A 13,456-nucleotide genomic window follows, 5' to 3' on the forward strand; every position below is an offset into this window, starting at 1 on the left:
CATTAGGCTTTTTTTTTTCTAATTCTTAAAATACAACATACCAGTGTAACAAATTATAATAAATGAAAGATTTCAATAGTCAATTTTTTTACCTACTAAGCAAAATTTTTTAATAAATTAAAAAAAAATTTATCATTGATACCGGCATCCATAAGGTCAATAAAAAAACTTTCTCCCGAATGCATACATTTGTAAATGATTTCACATTCAACTTGAACCATGATATTCTCATCCTATTTCATTTTTTAAATTAAAAAAAAAAAACATCCACCAAATTACATCACTATATATGTTAAAAATAAAATGGAAACATTAACATTTATGAAGTAATATTTTCAAAAACACGGGCATATTATGTTCTTATGTAAAACTCTCATTAAGCGGCAGCTCTTCTTTCTGAGATTAAAAAAAAAAATCAATTGCATCAACAGATACAGCCAAGAATCATAAACAAATACATCATTTTGCCAAACCATCTTAATGATATGGCCCTCGATAATAATGACCATTGCTGTACTTGCTACGGTTCTTGTTATTCCGCAACGCGCAACACCCAACACAGTAGACGATGTTGAGGAATACAAAGAGGGCAATGTTGAAGATGGCAAACTGCTTCCATTTTTTCTTAACAGTTTCTAGCACTCCTGCCTTGCATGAGTTGCATTCGTAGCACAAGCGTTGCTGATCATTGTTCCACATTTTACAATCAACATCCGTTGATTTAAGCCCAGATTCTGGGATTGTCCAATATGTAGCGTTCTTATACACGTATCCGCAGTATGTAGGCGGTTTGCAGCAGCCAGACTGTAATATAAAATTCGTAAACAAGATGAGATGACTATCACTCAACATAACCATATAGCAACGATATTGACTTTAAATAACAAAAATGACAACCGTAGCACGTGAATATACACATGTACGTAGTTGTATAATAAAGATATATGAATGTCTACTAATTATTATGACTGGTTTGTGCGAGAACATATGCTCAACTTTTAAAGTAAAACAAGAAAATGAAATGAAAAAATTGAGCTCTCTTTGTAATGACCGAGTCTGGATTTTCTTTTTATATATTTTTTTTAAAAAACATATTCCAATGAGTAATAACTGTAAATTTTTCTAAAGAAAAAGGTTTAGTTCATTGTTATTTTTTTTAAGCCTATGTAGACTATATACCGATTATACTTTCTTGGTCCTCCAGCCAATACCAAGATTTTCGTCCTATGAGTTGGTATCAGATATAGGCCCAATAAAAACATGGTATTTAAGATTTAGATTTAACCCATCATGTTAAAGATAATTAGGACCTATGGATGAAATTATTGATAGCGGTGTTAGAAGAAATAATTTTAATTTTTTGATTAAAACATTGTCAGAAAATATCACTAAAAACTAACAAGTCTTTAGATTCGATAGGGATCTAAATTCAGAGAGTAAATCCAATAAGGAAAAGAATCTGAAAAACAAATCCTTGATTATCTTATCAATTTCATATTTGGATCCTTCTTGGATCCAACCTGAACACAACATGGCTATATCCTCCAATCAATCGTATCTTTTTGGAAGTGAAAGAGGAAGGAGGGAGCAGGCTCTTCCACCTCCCCATTCCCAAAAATTACCAATTGCAGATAGACTTGTATTTCAAATAAAACCAATAGGAACTATGTACTAATATAAACTTCTTTTTTTAATAAAAAAAGATTCATCAATCTGAAAATTCAATATGAAGCACCTGTAAGGGTGATAGGTGTTGCTTGTAAAACTCATCAGCCTTCAATCCAATTTCAGTGTGGAATCCTCCACACACCTTGGCATCCTTCAGGCAACTTTGGATATCCTTCCAAGTGTTATCTTCCCCCACCTTTTTCTGTAGCCAATTTGAGTAGTCCCCAAGCCTATACTCCTTATACCCCGTCCCTGATATTGCCTGCCCTACGCCCTTGTTCGTGACAATAAAAGCAAACACCGTAAAGCCAAGCATCCCAAGGATCAACACAAACATCACAAACAGATAGATCCACAAGAGGAAGGACACACGACAACATGAGCCAACCATACCAAAGAGAGACACCACCATTAGAAATATGCCAAAGGAGAACATGGGCAGCTGTAGGAATTTTCCACATTCGGTGGATGAGACAAACTTGAACCAGAACCCGATGCCGATGATCGGGAAGGAGATTAGAAAGGTTACAAAGTTTAAGAGGCCTAGAAGGCTGTTGCTGAATTTAACCATTGTTAAAGCTAGCTAGTAGACCTCAAGCAATAATGCCAACCTTGTGCTATTAAAAACAATGATCCAAAGAATGCATCACAAAAGAAGGTTTGGAAGGAAGAAGGCAAGAGATACGTAAGCAGAGGAGATGGTGAGAATCTCTCTCTCTCTCTCTCTCTCAATATTACTGTGAGGGATAGGAAAAGAGGAGACAATGTAAAAATGGAGGATGAGGTGGCTGATATTCCATACCACAATAGGGAGCCAGTTTTGATAGGGTTTTTTTTTCTGAAAATGTCTCTTTGTCCGTGGAATCTAGTTAGATTTTCTCCTAGGTCGTTGGAGCACACAACATAAATGTCAGTGGTGTTGCCATAAAACGGGCGTTAAAAAAGGAGAGGCATTAGGACTTGGGAAAGTTGTTGGAGTGCAGCAAGATAGGATAAAACGGGCTGTGGCTTGGCTGGATTTTCTAAAACGGTGGCAACCGTTGGAGCAGGAAGAGGGAGGGAGAGAGAGAGAGAGATCTGTGGTAACGGGAGCGGCTGCACCGGCTCCCTCGGCAACAGGGCTCACTGCCTCACAAAAGCTACGGTAGATTATGCATGACAACAGTTGGTCCATGAGCAAATATTGTTCCCTTACCTTAAGAAACACAACTATTTTTCCTATGGTAATCAGTTCCATACGATGAAGAAGCTAAGGTTATGATCATAAATGGCAAGGACAAAGTTCCCTGGCACACTAATTCTAGTTTTTACACCGAGAAGTTACCTATGGTAACCGGTTTCATATTAGAAGCAATATTCATGATATTATACGGCAAGGACTAATTTCACTCGTACACTAGATATATTTTCTACGTCCAGATATTATCTAGATCACGAAGGCAGAATTCTGTGCGCTGTTGTGAAAGAAACGTAATGGCTTAGACTTATCTGATTTATAGCTGTTAGGGAAAACTCTGGCATATTGTAGATGTAAATAGCATATATACTGAACAAAATCTTATGATAACAAATATTACATGATATGGCGGTTATGTTGCCTGTAGTCTAACATTTCCATCGTCCATAAAATTATAATATTAACTGATGTAGAGAAATCTGACCATAATATCAACTATTAGTGTTTATTTGGAAAGGCAACTATTGAGTATCATATCCCCATTTATAAGACACCTGAATATCCCATAAATGTTGCAACACTGGGACAACTTGGGAATTATAGTTTAACAAACATGAAATATTTTATAATTGTGCAAGAGATAAGAAAGTAAGCAAGGGTCTTGAAATAATTTCCCCAGGGAAACTAGCTTCTAATAAGCCATTGACCTTAACTTTTCCGTAGTGCTTGACACAGCTCGCAAGTTCATTATCATTGTTCACTGCATACTATGAGGATGCAAGAGAACAATTTATAATGCATATGGAACTGCACCTATTTATAATGCATATGGAACCACATCCATCCATCCCTAATTCTCAGAGAGCTTGGCCATCTAACCCCCATCAAGAAGGTCCCTCAAAGTTATTAAGAATTTCAAACTAGCATCCTCAAAGCCCTAATTATACCACTGAAACTTGCTAGCTGGATCATACTTATAAAACTTTGAACTAGGAAAAGTCAACAAAATTACAAAACTAGAAGTAATATGAATAGATTTCTATCACTATCTACAACAAGGGTATCTTCTTTCATTAAGATGTAAGCAATCAAAATCTACATGTAAAACGTCAATACAGCATATATGGCCACATGATCAAGAAGAACTAGAATTTGGTAAAGTGGATTTTAACTCAGATATAGTCACTCCTTACCAGATAATAGAGATCCAAACAGATAATCTGAGCCGCTGAATGTAATATACTATTTCTAAATTATTTGCACACTAAAAATCATATGATTTTAAGACTCTTAATCTATATAATAAGACATCAAAAATAAATAACACATACAATATAAAATAATGCATATTTATTACCAATTGATATATAGGCTAGAAATATCCAAATCATATAATTTTTAATATATAAACAGTTCAGTAGTAGATCACATGCAACAACTCTGATTATCAATAACAAATTGCTATCATCCAGTCAAAATTGACCAGATCAAAATTCAAATCTCGTCAACAGGATTCTCATCCACCTCCCATGTAATCCATATAATTAGAAATTCTATAATTTACAAACAAAAGCATTAAGTTTGAACTTCTTTCCAACATTATACGCTCAATAAAAACACTTGGATAAATCAATCAGATAATATTCATAGAAGAATATGATTCGAGTTGCAAATTAATCATTGCATTTGTATTGGAAAAAAAAGGAAAAATCCACATATTAGCGGAAGCGCTGATACAGCATTCGGAGATCCCTGCAGTGAATGCATGTCCAAGGAACCAATGGAGGATCCAAACAGCAAGAATGTACCCAGTGCGTCTGACATATATGGCAGCTTATGAGAAGATCCTCAGGTTCACGATTGTGGCATTGATAACAAACAAAATCTGGGGTCTTCGGAAGTTACACAGAAAACAAAACACAGGTTAGTAAAGAAATTGGTATGCACTAGAGGTAAATAGATGCATACAGATCTTCTGTTTTTAAACAAAAAGACACTGTAGATCAAAATCAAAATATATCTCACGTAATCTGTGGGTTATCAGGAGGCATTTTAGGGGATGAGTTCTCTTCTATTAACCCAAGAAACCCAGTTTTACTTGAACAAAATATACAGGTACTCTGATATAGATGAAGATCCAAAGTTTTAGATTATACAAGTCATACTCATAAATGTAAAGCCTCCACAAGACTAAATTGTATATCGGATGCATAAAAGATGTCCAAGCCCAAGCTTACCCATGTTTCCAGGTTGTAATTTCCTTTATCAAAGAGCGTCAAATCTGTGTTTGAAGACCCACAAGGAATAGTTTGCGAGTATATCTTCTGGTCAGGAGAACCAGCCTCCATCTTTCTAATGCTTGTGAAACTAGCTTTGCAAAGAGGGCAAGTCGAAATTTTTCCTCTTGATGCCTGGAAAATCATCATATAGTTGTGAGGGCAGAGAAACATCAAGGTAGAATAAACTCAAAAACTAATTAGCATAAATTGACACATTAAATAAAATCCATGACAATGTATGTTCCGTGCCACTAGTCATACTTCACATGTCCTTTTTTCCAGGACAAGCACACAACCAACATTTATTGCATCAATGCTTGAATCCAAGATATCATGAACCAGGAAAAAATACACTACATAACAGAACAGCTTTAAGCAAAATGGAGAAACTGATTTAGAAGAAATAATAATGATTTAATTTTACTTAGAAATTGCTTGCAGAAAAGCCCCATCTTTACATAGCCTACAACAATAATGCTGAAGGTTAAAAAACACAGAATTCAATAATTCTCATTGCCTCAGTCATTTGCCAATGGACAATCAAAAGATCATGAAGTATATTTGTTAATGATTGAAACAAAATATTCCGACCTCCTGCAGGAGTATTGATGGTTGATAAAAAGCATAACAGCATTACCTCTTTGTTACAAACTTACGGTCAGTAGGACCAAAGGCTTGACTAGATAAAGACATAAGCAGATCTTGTTACACAAGAAAGGAAATCCTTTTCAGACATCATAACCTTGAATTCCAACTCAAAACTTTGAAAAGAAAAAAGGTCTACAATTTGTCATATAATACCAATTTTTCTCAAAAAGCAGCTCAACTGCATAAATTTGTATCTCATTCTGAAATATTTAGGGTAAGGGGAAGAAGGACAAGATAAAATCATCTCAACATTTGAATTATCCCATACAATCCTATCATCTGCATGTTTCCAGCATGTGTAGGTAGATATGCCTGTCTTCTAGATGCAAGGGGGAATGCAAGAAAACCTGTAACTCCCGGGATTCTAAACCATGGAGTTTAACCCCAAGCAACACCCTACATCCATAAAGCATATACCAGAAGTGAATGCTTGTCATCTATGATTACAATACATATTAGAAATCTGTTAACGTGAAAAATATAGCCACACATGCATTACTCATGCATCTCAAGGTATAAACAATAGAGAGATATCATTATAGTAGTAAGCAAAGCTGCAAGAGCACATAAGAGTGCTGACTGCTGAGTACTGCTATCTCCCTAGATTAACAATGTGAAGATAAGCACATCTTAATCAATAATGGTAGCCAAAAAATTTATTGTGCGCATAAGTCCAGAATGCCAGATAATAGTATGTCATTCGGCTAACATCAAAACTCCTGCGCATATTCAGATCATGCTTAAGGCCTGTATTGAACATATAAAAAGTGAAGGATACAACAAAAGCTTTTGTTGATGCATATTCTGTAAAGAGAGGTTACATACCATACAATCAGCCCATCCTAGAATGCACAAATAACAGAACCGATGCCCACAAGGTAGAACACCTCTAATTGAAGAAAAGTCGGTCCAGCAAATCACGCATGACAATTCAGCTTGTTTACATACACTGCCTGATTCAGATTGATTGTCTTCTTTACTTTGTTGATCATGATTCATTCCAAAATCAGAAGAATCAATATTTTCCCTTGTGTATTGACAGTGCTTGTCCTTAGAATTTATTTCATGCTCCAACAATGCATGGCAACTTCTTGAACTCTCTGGCACTTCCGAAAGAGGATGGTCTCTTGGCCCTTCTATGTCCTCAACCTGTTCAAGCCCTTGTGTCCTATTTCCCTCATAATCAAGCAAATCAAGATGGCCACTGCTTTCTGTTAAGTAATGTTCTTGCCTGGAGTCTGATATGACATCATTCAAATGATTGAAGGATGCATTTTTCTTCACAAGGCGACGACTTCTGTGAGCTGGCTCACCGGTGACATCATTTTGTGTAGAATGAAACAGGCTCCTCTTGTTCCTTGATGAGCACAAAGATGAAAAGGAACTAGACTCTTCAGGCTGTTTTCACAAACACATTTATAACCATACTCAATGAGTTTTTAAATCAAAAGGAAAAAGAATTTTCATGGAAGAAATAAAGCACAGTTCGACTAAATTTTGTCAATGATAGAAATCTACAATGGAGTGCAACCGAGAAACTACCAAACTTTTGACCCAGAAGCAAATGTAATAAATGAATCTCTTTTCCCAACATATGTCAACCTAAAAACCAATCGGGATCGTTCAATACTATTATGCTAAAGAAACCATGGAATTTTGACAAAGGTCTAAGGCAATTTAACACAAGTAGCTCCTCATTTGATGATATAGCCTATTTATAACCAATATAACTGCAAAACTGTTATATGCTATCTATAACATTTTGTGTCATTGAGCAATAGCGATCAGTAGTGTTCAAACAGATTAGAGACTTAGAACTGTTCCCTAAGACATTCAGGGTTATCACTTACCAGGCAAAATTACAAACAACTGTTATGCTTAGTGTGATCCATAGCTAATAATGGTCAATTCATTTATTTGAGAGAACTCCAAAAACAATCATCTTAAGTTTCTGTATAACATATTTTCAAACTGCTCTTGAATTAAATTTGTCCATGACTACTGAAGAACAGTTCTGCTGATGACATCGTACTCTTATCAGGAAACTAGATTTTCATGAATCTAACCATCAATCCACAACCCAACTGTTTAAAATTCACTTTGTTAATTCTTATTTGCAAGTTGTTCCAGTTAAGCACAATAGCTGGTATTATTTTAAGCTCCTTCAAATCCTCTGTTCCAACTTCCATCTATTTTAGCTCCAATGTCTCCCTCATCTAACAAGAACCGATTTCAGCACTTCTCTGTAAAAGGCCTCCAAAAACTGCCCTGCACATGCCTGCATAGTCAACTAGTTCTCCTCCACTAACGTTAAGTAGACTACCTAGGTCAGAGTTTTCCCTCACTGCCCAGAGGCCTTGAGTTCAAAATCATCAAAAGTTAAACAGAAAATACCAATCTAGCCGAGAAAGAAAAAAAACTACAGCTTAAGTTCCCTTATCATAATGTATTAAGTGCTAGGTGAGGCAGCTGGATCAGCTGGATCTAGGAACTATTAGATGCCTGATCAGCAAGAATACATTTTAAGCCTGGCCAGCATTCCCTAAGACAGGAGCAAACTAATGTTTATCAACAGGGTTTTTTGTTTTTAATCTAGAATATTATATCTGTTAAACAAAAGATAATTTGCTTCCATATTAGTATGCTCTTTAAGAAGGTTTATTAGATACAAGTAGACTAGTAAATAGAGATTGCCACTAATGAATATATATCCTTTTACCTGTCAAAGGAAACAGACACTGTCACCTGGCTTCATTTTGTTGGTCGAGTAAGCAAGTGAGAAAACTACAAATCATAACCATAACTCCCTATCATGGAATTAAATCTATGGAGTATGTGCTTTTTAGATTGCTGGCAATATTCACAGTACTCAAAGGTAAAAAGCAACTGTTCTCAATGGCTAAATTTGTTGATGCAGCAGGAACAAATATTGTGATTTATTTCAGGTTCCAACTACTTTACATGGAATTGTATTAGGAGATCGATTTTATGTATTATTTTAGGGTCCAACTGATTCTTGGAAGATGATGTTTTCAGATGAAAAGCAGGTGATAACGTCTGGGATGATGGTGCCTTTATAAGAATCAAAACATTGCACTGACTTGTTCCAAGTAACCTTGTCTACTGTGGGAACTCCTTACAGAAAGTTAAAAGATGTATGCAGCTTCATCTTTGCTCCTTATTTTCTTGGGTAGAAATTTACTGAACCATCAATTTTTTCCATTGTTGCCCTCTGGACTTGGTTACACCTGATAGTCAACTTTGCAATCTAGTAGAAAAGATAATTTAAGTCCAAGCCTAACAATATGGACACTTGCATATATCCCAATTCATGAAATGTCCTTGTTATTCCTTTCTTTTTTTGGAGTCCGATAACATTCCAGAGTCAATTTAGAGCATATATAGGCATACATAACCATTAACGCTGAACTATGAAGAAGGATGAAATGTAATATATAATTAACATATCACCTGAGGATATAGACGAATATTAGGTGGACCAAGATGGCCTTTATTGCTTGATTTGGCACCCTGCTTTGAAGCTTTTCTGATTTTTCTAACATTCTTGGAACCCATCATCTCAGTGTCCCAAGTTAGAAAAAAGTTCTGCACACACAAACAAGAATTGTTATAGAAAATGGTGACTATAGAGTTCATTTAGAAATCTAGAAATTCATTAAGCTATTCAGGTTAGCTATCGTCTTTTCAGGAAGATCCGAGTAAGCTAGTGTCATCATGGTTTAAGCAGAAGAAACTTGAACATGTGGAAGCATATTTTGAATAAACCGGTTCCCAATGTGAAGTTCAACACGATGATATTTTAGTGCATGCTAAATGGGAGTAGCCCAATTTGCACACCCAGCCTCCAAATGTAGGACATTCAAGGTTCATAACTTGGGATCTGTTTCCCCTGAGTATTTGGACTGGGGTGATTCCACCAGGTGGACCTTCCCACACTTTCTGCATATACAAATCTCTACCACTACAAAACAAATACTGGTTTTGGACTCCACCAATCTTTACTTGTTTTAATATTTCTTCCAATATCAGAGGTATATCACATGCTCTCTTTTCTCTTGAGCTTCTTGGACTCTATCCAGAGCACTCAACTTAACATTTTATTTCACTCATCCTTTTCCTTTTCCAAGGGACTCTCTCTCTCAAAAACCTCTTGATTCCTCGTGTAGTCCCCATTTCCCAAAGGGCTGTCTCCCTCTTTCAAAACAGAAAAAAAACTCAGGTTACTTTGTCTGCTACGACCGTTGAGTTTTCTCTTTACCATGACTCCTGTGCTTCTTCTCATGGAGCATATCCAATGAGGTATTCATAATCACAGGCTTACCATATCAAAGGTCTAGTAAAATATAAAATAACAGCTATATAGTATAGGAAATCTGTGATATCCCTTGATTTGGAGGAACACTTTTCTGAACTGATATTTGTTTACAGAAAAGAAAAATTTGTTCATATTGTTATTTCGCTGAATATTGAAAATACGAAGGAAACCATTATACAGCATAAGGAACTTGCAATATGGCTTGATGTGAGGGAGCACTTCTTCTGAACTCCCCAAAGAAAGTAAGTTTTATTATTGATATTTCATTGAATATTACAAATACAAAAAGCATCACTGGTACAGGAAATCTGAATTATAGTTGTGTTTGGAGTAGTACCTTGCGGAACAATTTATTCTTTTCCAAAAAGCTGCCTTTAAGCTTTAACATACTTTGATCACAATTAATCAAAAGAATAGTGTCTGAAGAACGTGTTTTATGACCGTATGTTCCAGTAAGATCTCAACATGAGACTGGAGGCTTGCCAGCATATTATGCATCAGCAATATACTTGGAACTTTTTGGATGAAACAGCAAGTACTGAGAACCATACATGCAGAGAAAAGGTGTTAAACTTACTTCTTTTAATAGGTGTGAATCAGACCAATGCAAGCATTCAACATCAAAACACCTTGCATCAATCTCTGCTGCTCTGCTACAATTTGAAGCATGAGACTGATCAGATAACACATTCCTTTCTCTGGTTACAACACATTTCTCCTTGCCATGAGTGTCCAAAATGGCAGGCACTTCCCATGATATTGGCCCTGCTTCCCACCCACTGCGAATGGCCACAAACAACAGAAACATATGCATGTAACTATACATTACAAAATGTTATATTTCTAGGCTGCAACTTGAAAAGCCAGGCAAAACTAGAAGAATCATTCTAAGTGAGGGTTAATCCAATTCGATAGTCCCTATGTGGCCCATCATTAGTTTGGAGAAGAAAACTCGAGGTAAGCAGAGATTCATGAAAAGAAATACAAATTTCAGAGCTGATTACAAAAGGAACCACTAGAGTTCACAGTAGACATACTTCAAATTGTCTCTCAAAGCATCACCCTTGCACAAAATGGTTTGGCCATGGCATGCATAAGTAATATACTAATGACTCCTCAACTGCGCTGACATGAGCCATAATAGATAGCTAAGGCTTAATCTTGTATGAGAGTCATCTGCAATCTGAAGAGGTAAACAAAAACAAGTTGCATCTCTACTGTTACACATTTTGGGTAAGTTGCAACTGGGTACACATGATCTAAATGACATATTAAATAGTATCAATCTTATTCTTGCATAAACACTCTTCTGCAATTAGCAAAAAGAAAAAATATGTCCAGAATTTTTTGCTAAACGCCAATCCCTGAACTAAATTGTACTTCTTGATGCAAGCCCCATGATATATTACAACAAAGCTTTCTAAGATTTTTAAAGAAGGCATGAAATAGATTAGAACAAAAAATAAGTGATGGACCCAGAAAAGAACACCATGCTCTAGAATCTAATAAACAAGAATTGGAACAAAAGTTCTAGTTTTCTGTGATACTAAGCAAATCATATTAGTTTTTCTTGAGAAAATGGGATAAAAGTTACAAAACCTCTGCATGGTGTAAGGTCCCTCAGGTAGACGCTTCCCTTCCTTCAAGCAAGCCTCGAACCAGCAATGGTTGATTGAATGTGATCCAATATTCCTTGCCAATTCATATTTTTTACCTTCAAACCGCCAGCATACCTGTGTAGAGCAAATAAATATATAGTTAGAATGCATCAGCTTACTTTTGTGTATACACGTCTCCAATTAACCGCATAGGATCTCAAGCAAATCGATAACCAAATCTGAGACTATGAATCCAAACACACCAAATGAGTTGTGGATCTTCCCATAGCTCCCACAAAACTAGCACCAGTTTGTGCAATAAGCTTGATGAGTTTAAACCTCTCCGTACCATGGTATCCACTCACCGTAACGATGACAGACTCCATACCTGGAATTGGACGGATCCCATCACCTGAAAGAAGGATATGATGCGTGCTCTATTAGCCAATGAAATAAAGAGAAAATATATTACCATCAAAATCTGCATTTCTAAAATACATTAGAAATTTTTTATATATAAAAATAGAATATTGACGAAAAGTAAAAGGAGGAAATTAACATTATCTGATGATCGCAGATGTTGATCAATTTTAAGCATTGGTATGCACCGAAAACTATGGATTGGAACATTTCGTATGATAAAATTTCAGTTAAAAAAAAGAATCGTATCAAATTAACTAAACACCGAGTGTCCGATGGAATTGGCTTGCCGAGCTATGAAGAGAAATTGAAAGGGAAGAGGAAATTTTCTCTTTTCATCGCGAATTTAGTTGTTCCATGAGTAGAGAATAGAAGGGGGGAGAAGGTAAGGAACCTTGAGATCGATCGGTGGAATCGTCGTCTTCGAGCAGGATGGGTTCCATGGGGTTGGCCCTCACCTTGTGCGAGCGTTAGGGCTTGCCGCAGATAGGTGTTTTCAAACGGAGGAGCAGGGACACGGACACGATGGGAGTTCTGATTTAAAATTGTCCGAGGTGGCGAAATTTGCCATCGGAATTGTATTCAAAATAAAAAATTTGCCATCGGAATTGTATTCAAAATAAAAAATTTGCCGCGCTCGAAGCCCAGGGGCACAATTTCTGGCCCGACCCGGTGATGCATCGAAACCCATGCGAAATAAACCGGGTCCATATGAAGTGATTTCATTTCATAGCTGACAATTGCATCTTGTCCGGCTTAGTTGTAATCCATTCGATTATAGACGGATAAGAAACGCATTTGTCTCTCATCATAGCTTCAACGGACTTTTGGAATTTAGTTCTCAAATTTCTAAAACAGTGTTGATACGCAATGAGCTCAATGAATGGTTACAGTGGTGGATATAATTAGATGATTGTAAATCAGAGTAATTTAGGGAGGAAAAAAAGATACTGATTTCTTCTAAAATGAAATTTTCAGCAATATTTTATTCTGAGTTTTTATCAGCAAATATTTTTAGGAAAAAATATTTTTTTTCTGCAACCAATTTCTTTCCACCATCCAGATTGGAACATTTCGTACTTGTATCGTTCTTTCATTCGCAAAAAATTTTAAACATGCCTGGTAACTATGCTATGTTTTGCATATATTAAAAATAAATCAAAATTTATTTATCATGTATAAATTAATTATGAAGATGAACATGCCAAAGCCAAGTCATGTTGTCCTATACTTCAGCTAAATCGAATAATCAAGCATATTTGTAATACCCCATTTATGTCACCATTCAACAAACATACATTTCGATGATTGGTTGGAGAATTAGAAAAAG

At 36.0% G+C, this 13,456-nt stretch overlaps 2 protein-coding genes across 2 annotated transcripts; both read right to left on the reverse strand.

Annotated features, from left to right (window-relative positions):
• Positions 1-290: 290 nt before the first annotated feature.
• LOC105039214 (tetraspanin-8) lies at positions 291-2,371 on the reverse strand. The gene is made up of 2 exons (XM_010915291.4): positions 1,736-2,371; positions 291-804 (listed from the first exon to the last, which is right to left on the reverse strand). The coding sequence occupies exons 1-2, from the start codon at positions 2,237-2,239 to the stop codon at positions 478-480; spliced, it is 831 nt and encodes a 276-aa protein (XP_010913593.1). The 5' UTR covers positions 2,240-2,371; the 3' UTR covers positions 291-477.
• Positions 2,372-4,344: 1,973 nt separating this feature from the next.
• On the reverse strand, positions 4,345-12,664 carry LOC105039215 (uncharacterized). The gene is made up of 8 exons (XM_010915292.4): positions 12,521-12,664; positions 11,970-12,118; positions 11,708-11,841; positions 10,686-10,887; positions 9,244-9,378; positions 6,598-7,170; positions 5,083-5,256; positions 4,345-4,737 (listed from the first exon to the last, which is right to left on the reverse strand). Exons 1-8 carry the CDS (start codon positions 12,567-12,569, stop codon positions 4,564-4,566), a joined length of 1,590 nt encoding a protein of 529 aa, XP_010913594.1. The 5' UTR covers positions 12,570-12,664; the 3' UTR covers positions 4,345-4,563.
• Between the last annotated feature and the right edge of the window lie 792 nt (positions 12,665-13,456).

This window comes from Elaeis guineensis, chromosome 1, assembly GCF_000442705.2.
Source record: "Elaeis guineensis isolate ETL-2024a chromosome 1, EG11, whole genome shotgun sequence".
NCBI lineage: Eukaryota > Viridiplantae > Streptophyta > Magnoliopsida > Arecales > Arecaceae > Elaeis > Elaeis guineensis.

What these genes read in the sequence shown, in the direction of transcription:
- LOC105039214 (XM_010915291.4), bottom strand. Translation starts at nt 2,239, where the DNA reads ATGGTTAAATTCAGCAACAGCCTTCTAGGCCTCTTAAACTTTGTAACC. An exon ending in AACACCTATCACCCTTACAG is followed by an intron (nt 805 to 1,735) that starts GTGCTTCATATT and finishes TTTATATTACAG; the next exon opens with TCTGGCTGCTGCAAACCGCC.
- LOC105039215 (XM_010915292.4), bottom strand. Translation starts at nt 12,569, where the DNA reads ATGGAACCCATCCTGCTCGAAGACGACGATTCCACCGATCGATCTCAA. An exon ending in ATATTCGTCTATATCCTCAG is followed by an intron (nt 7,171 to 9,243) that starts GTGATATGTTAA and finishes TTGTGAAAACAG; the next exon opens with CCTGAAGAGTCTAGTTCCTT. An exon ending in ATTACAACCTGGAAACATGG is followed by an intron (nt 4,738 to 5,082) that starts GTAAGCTTGGGC and finishes TAACTTCCGAAG; the next exon opens with ACCCCAGATTTTGTTTGTTA.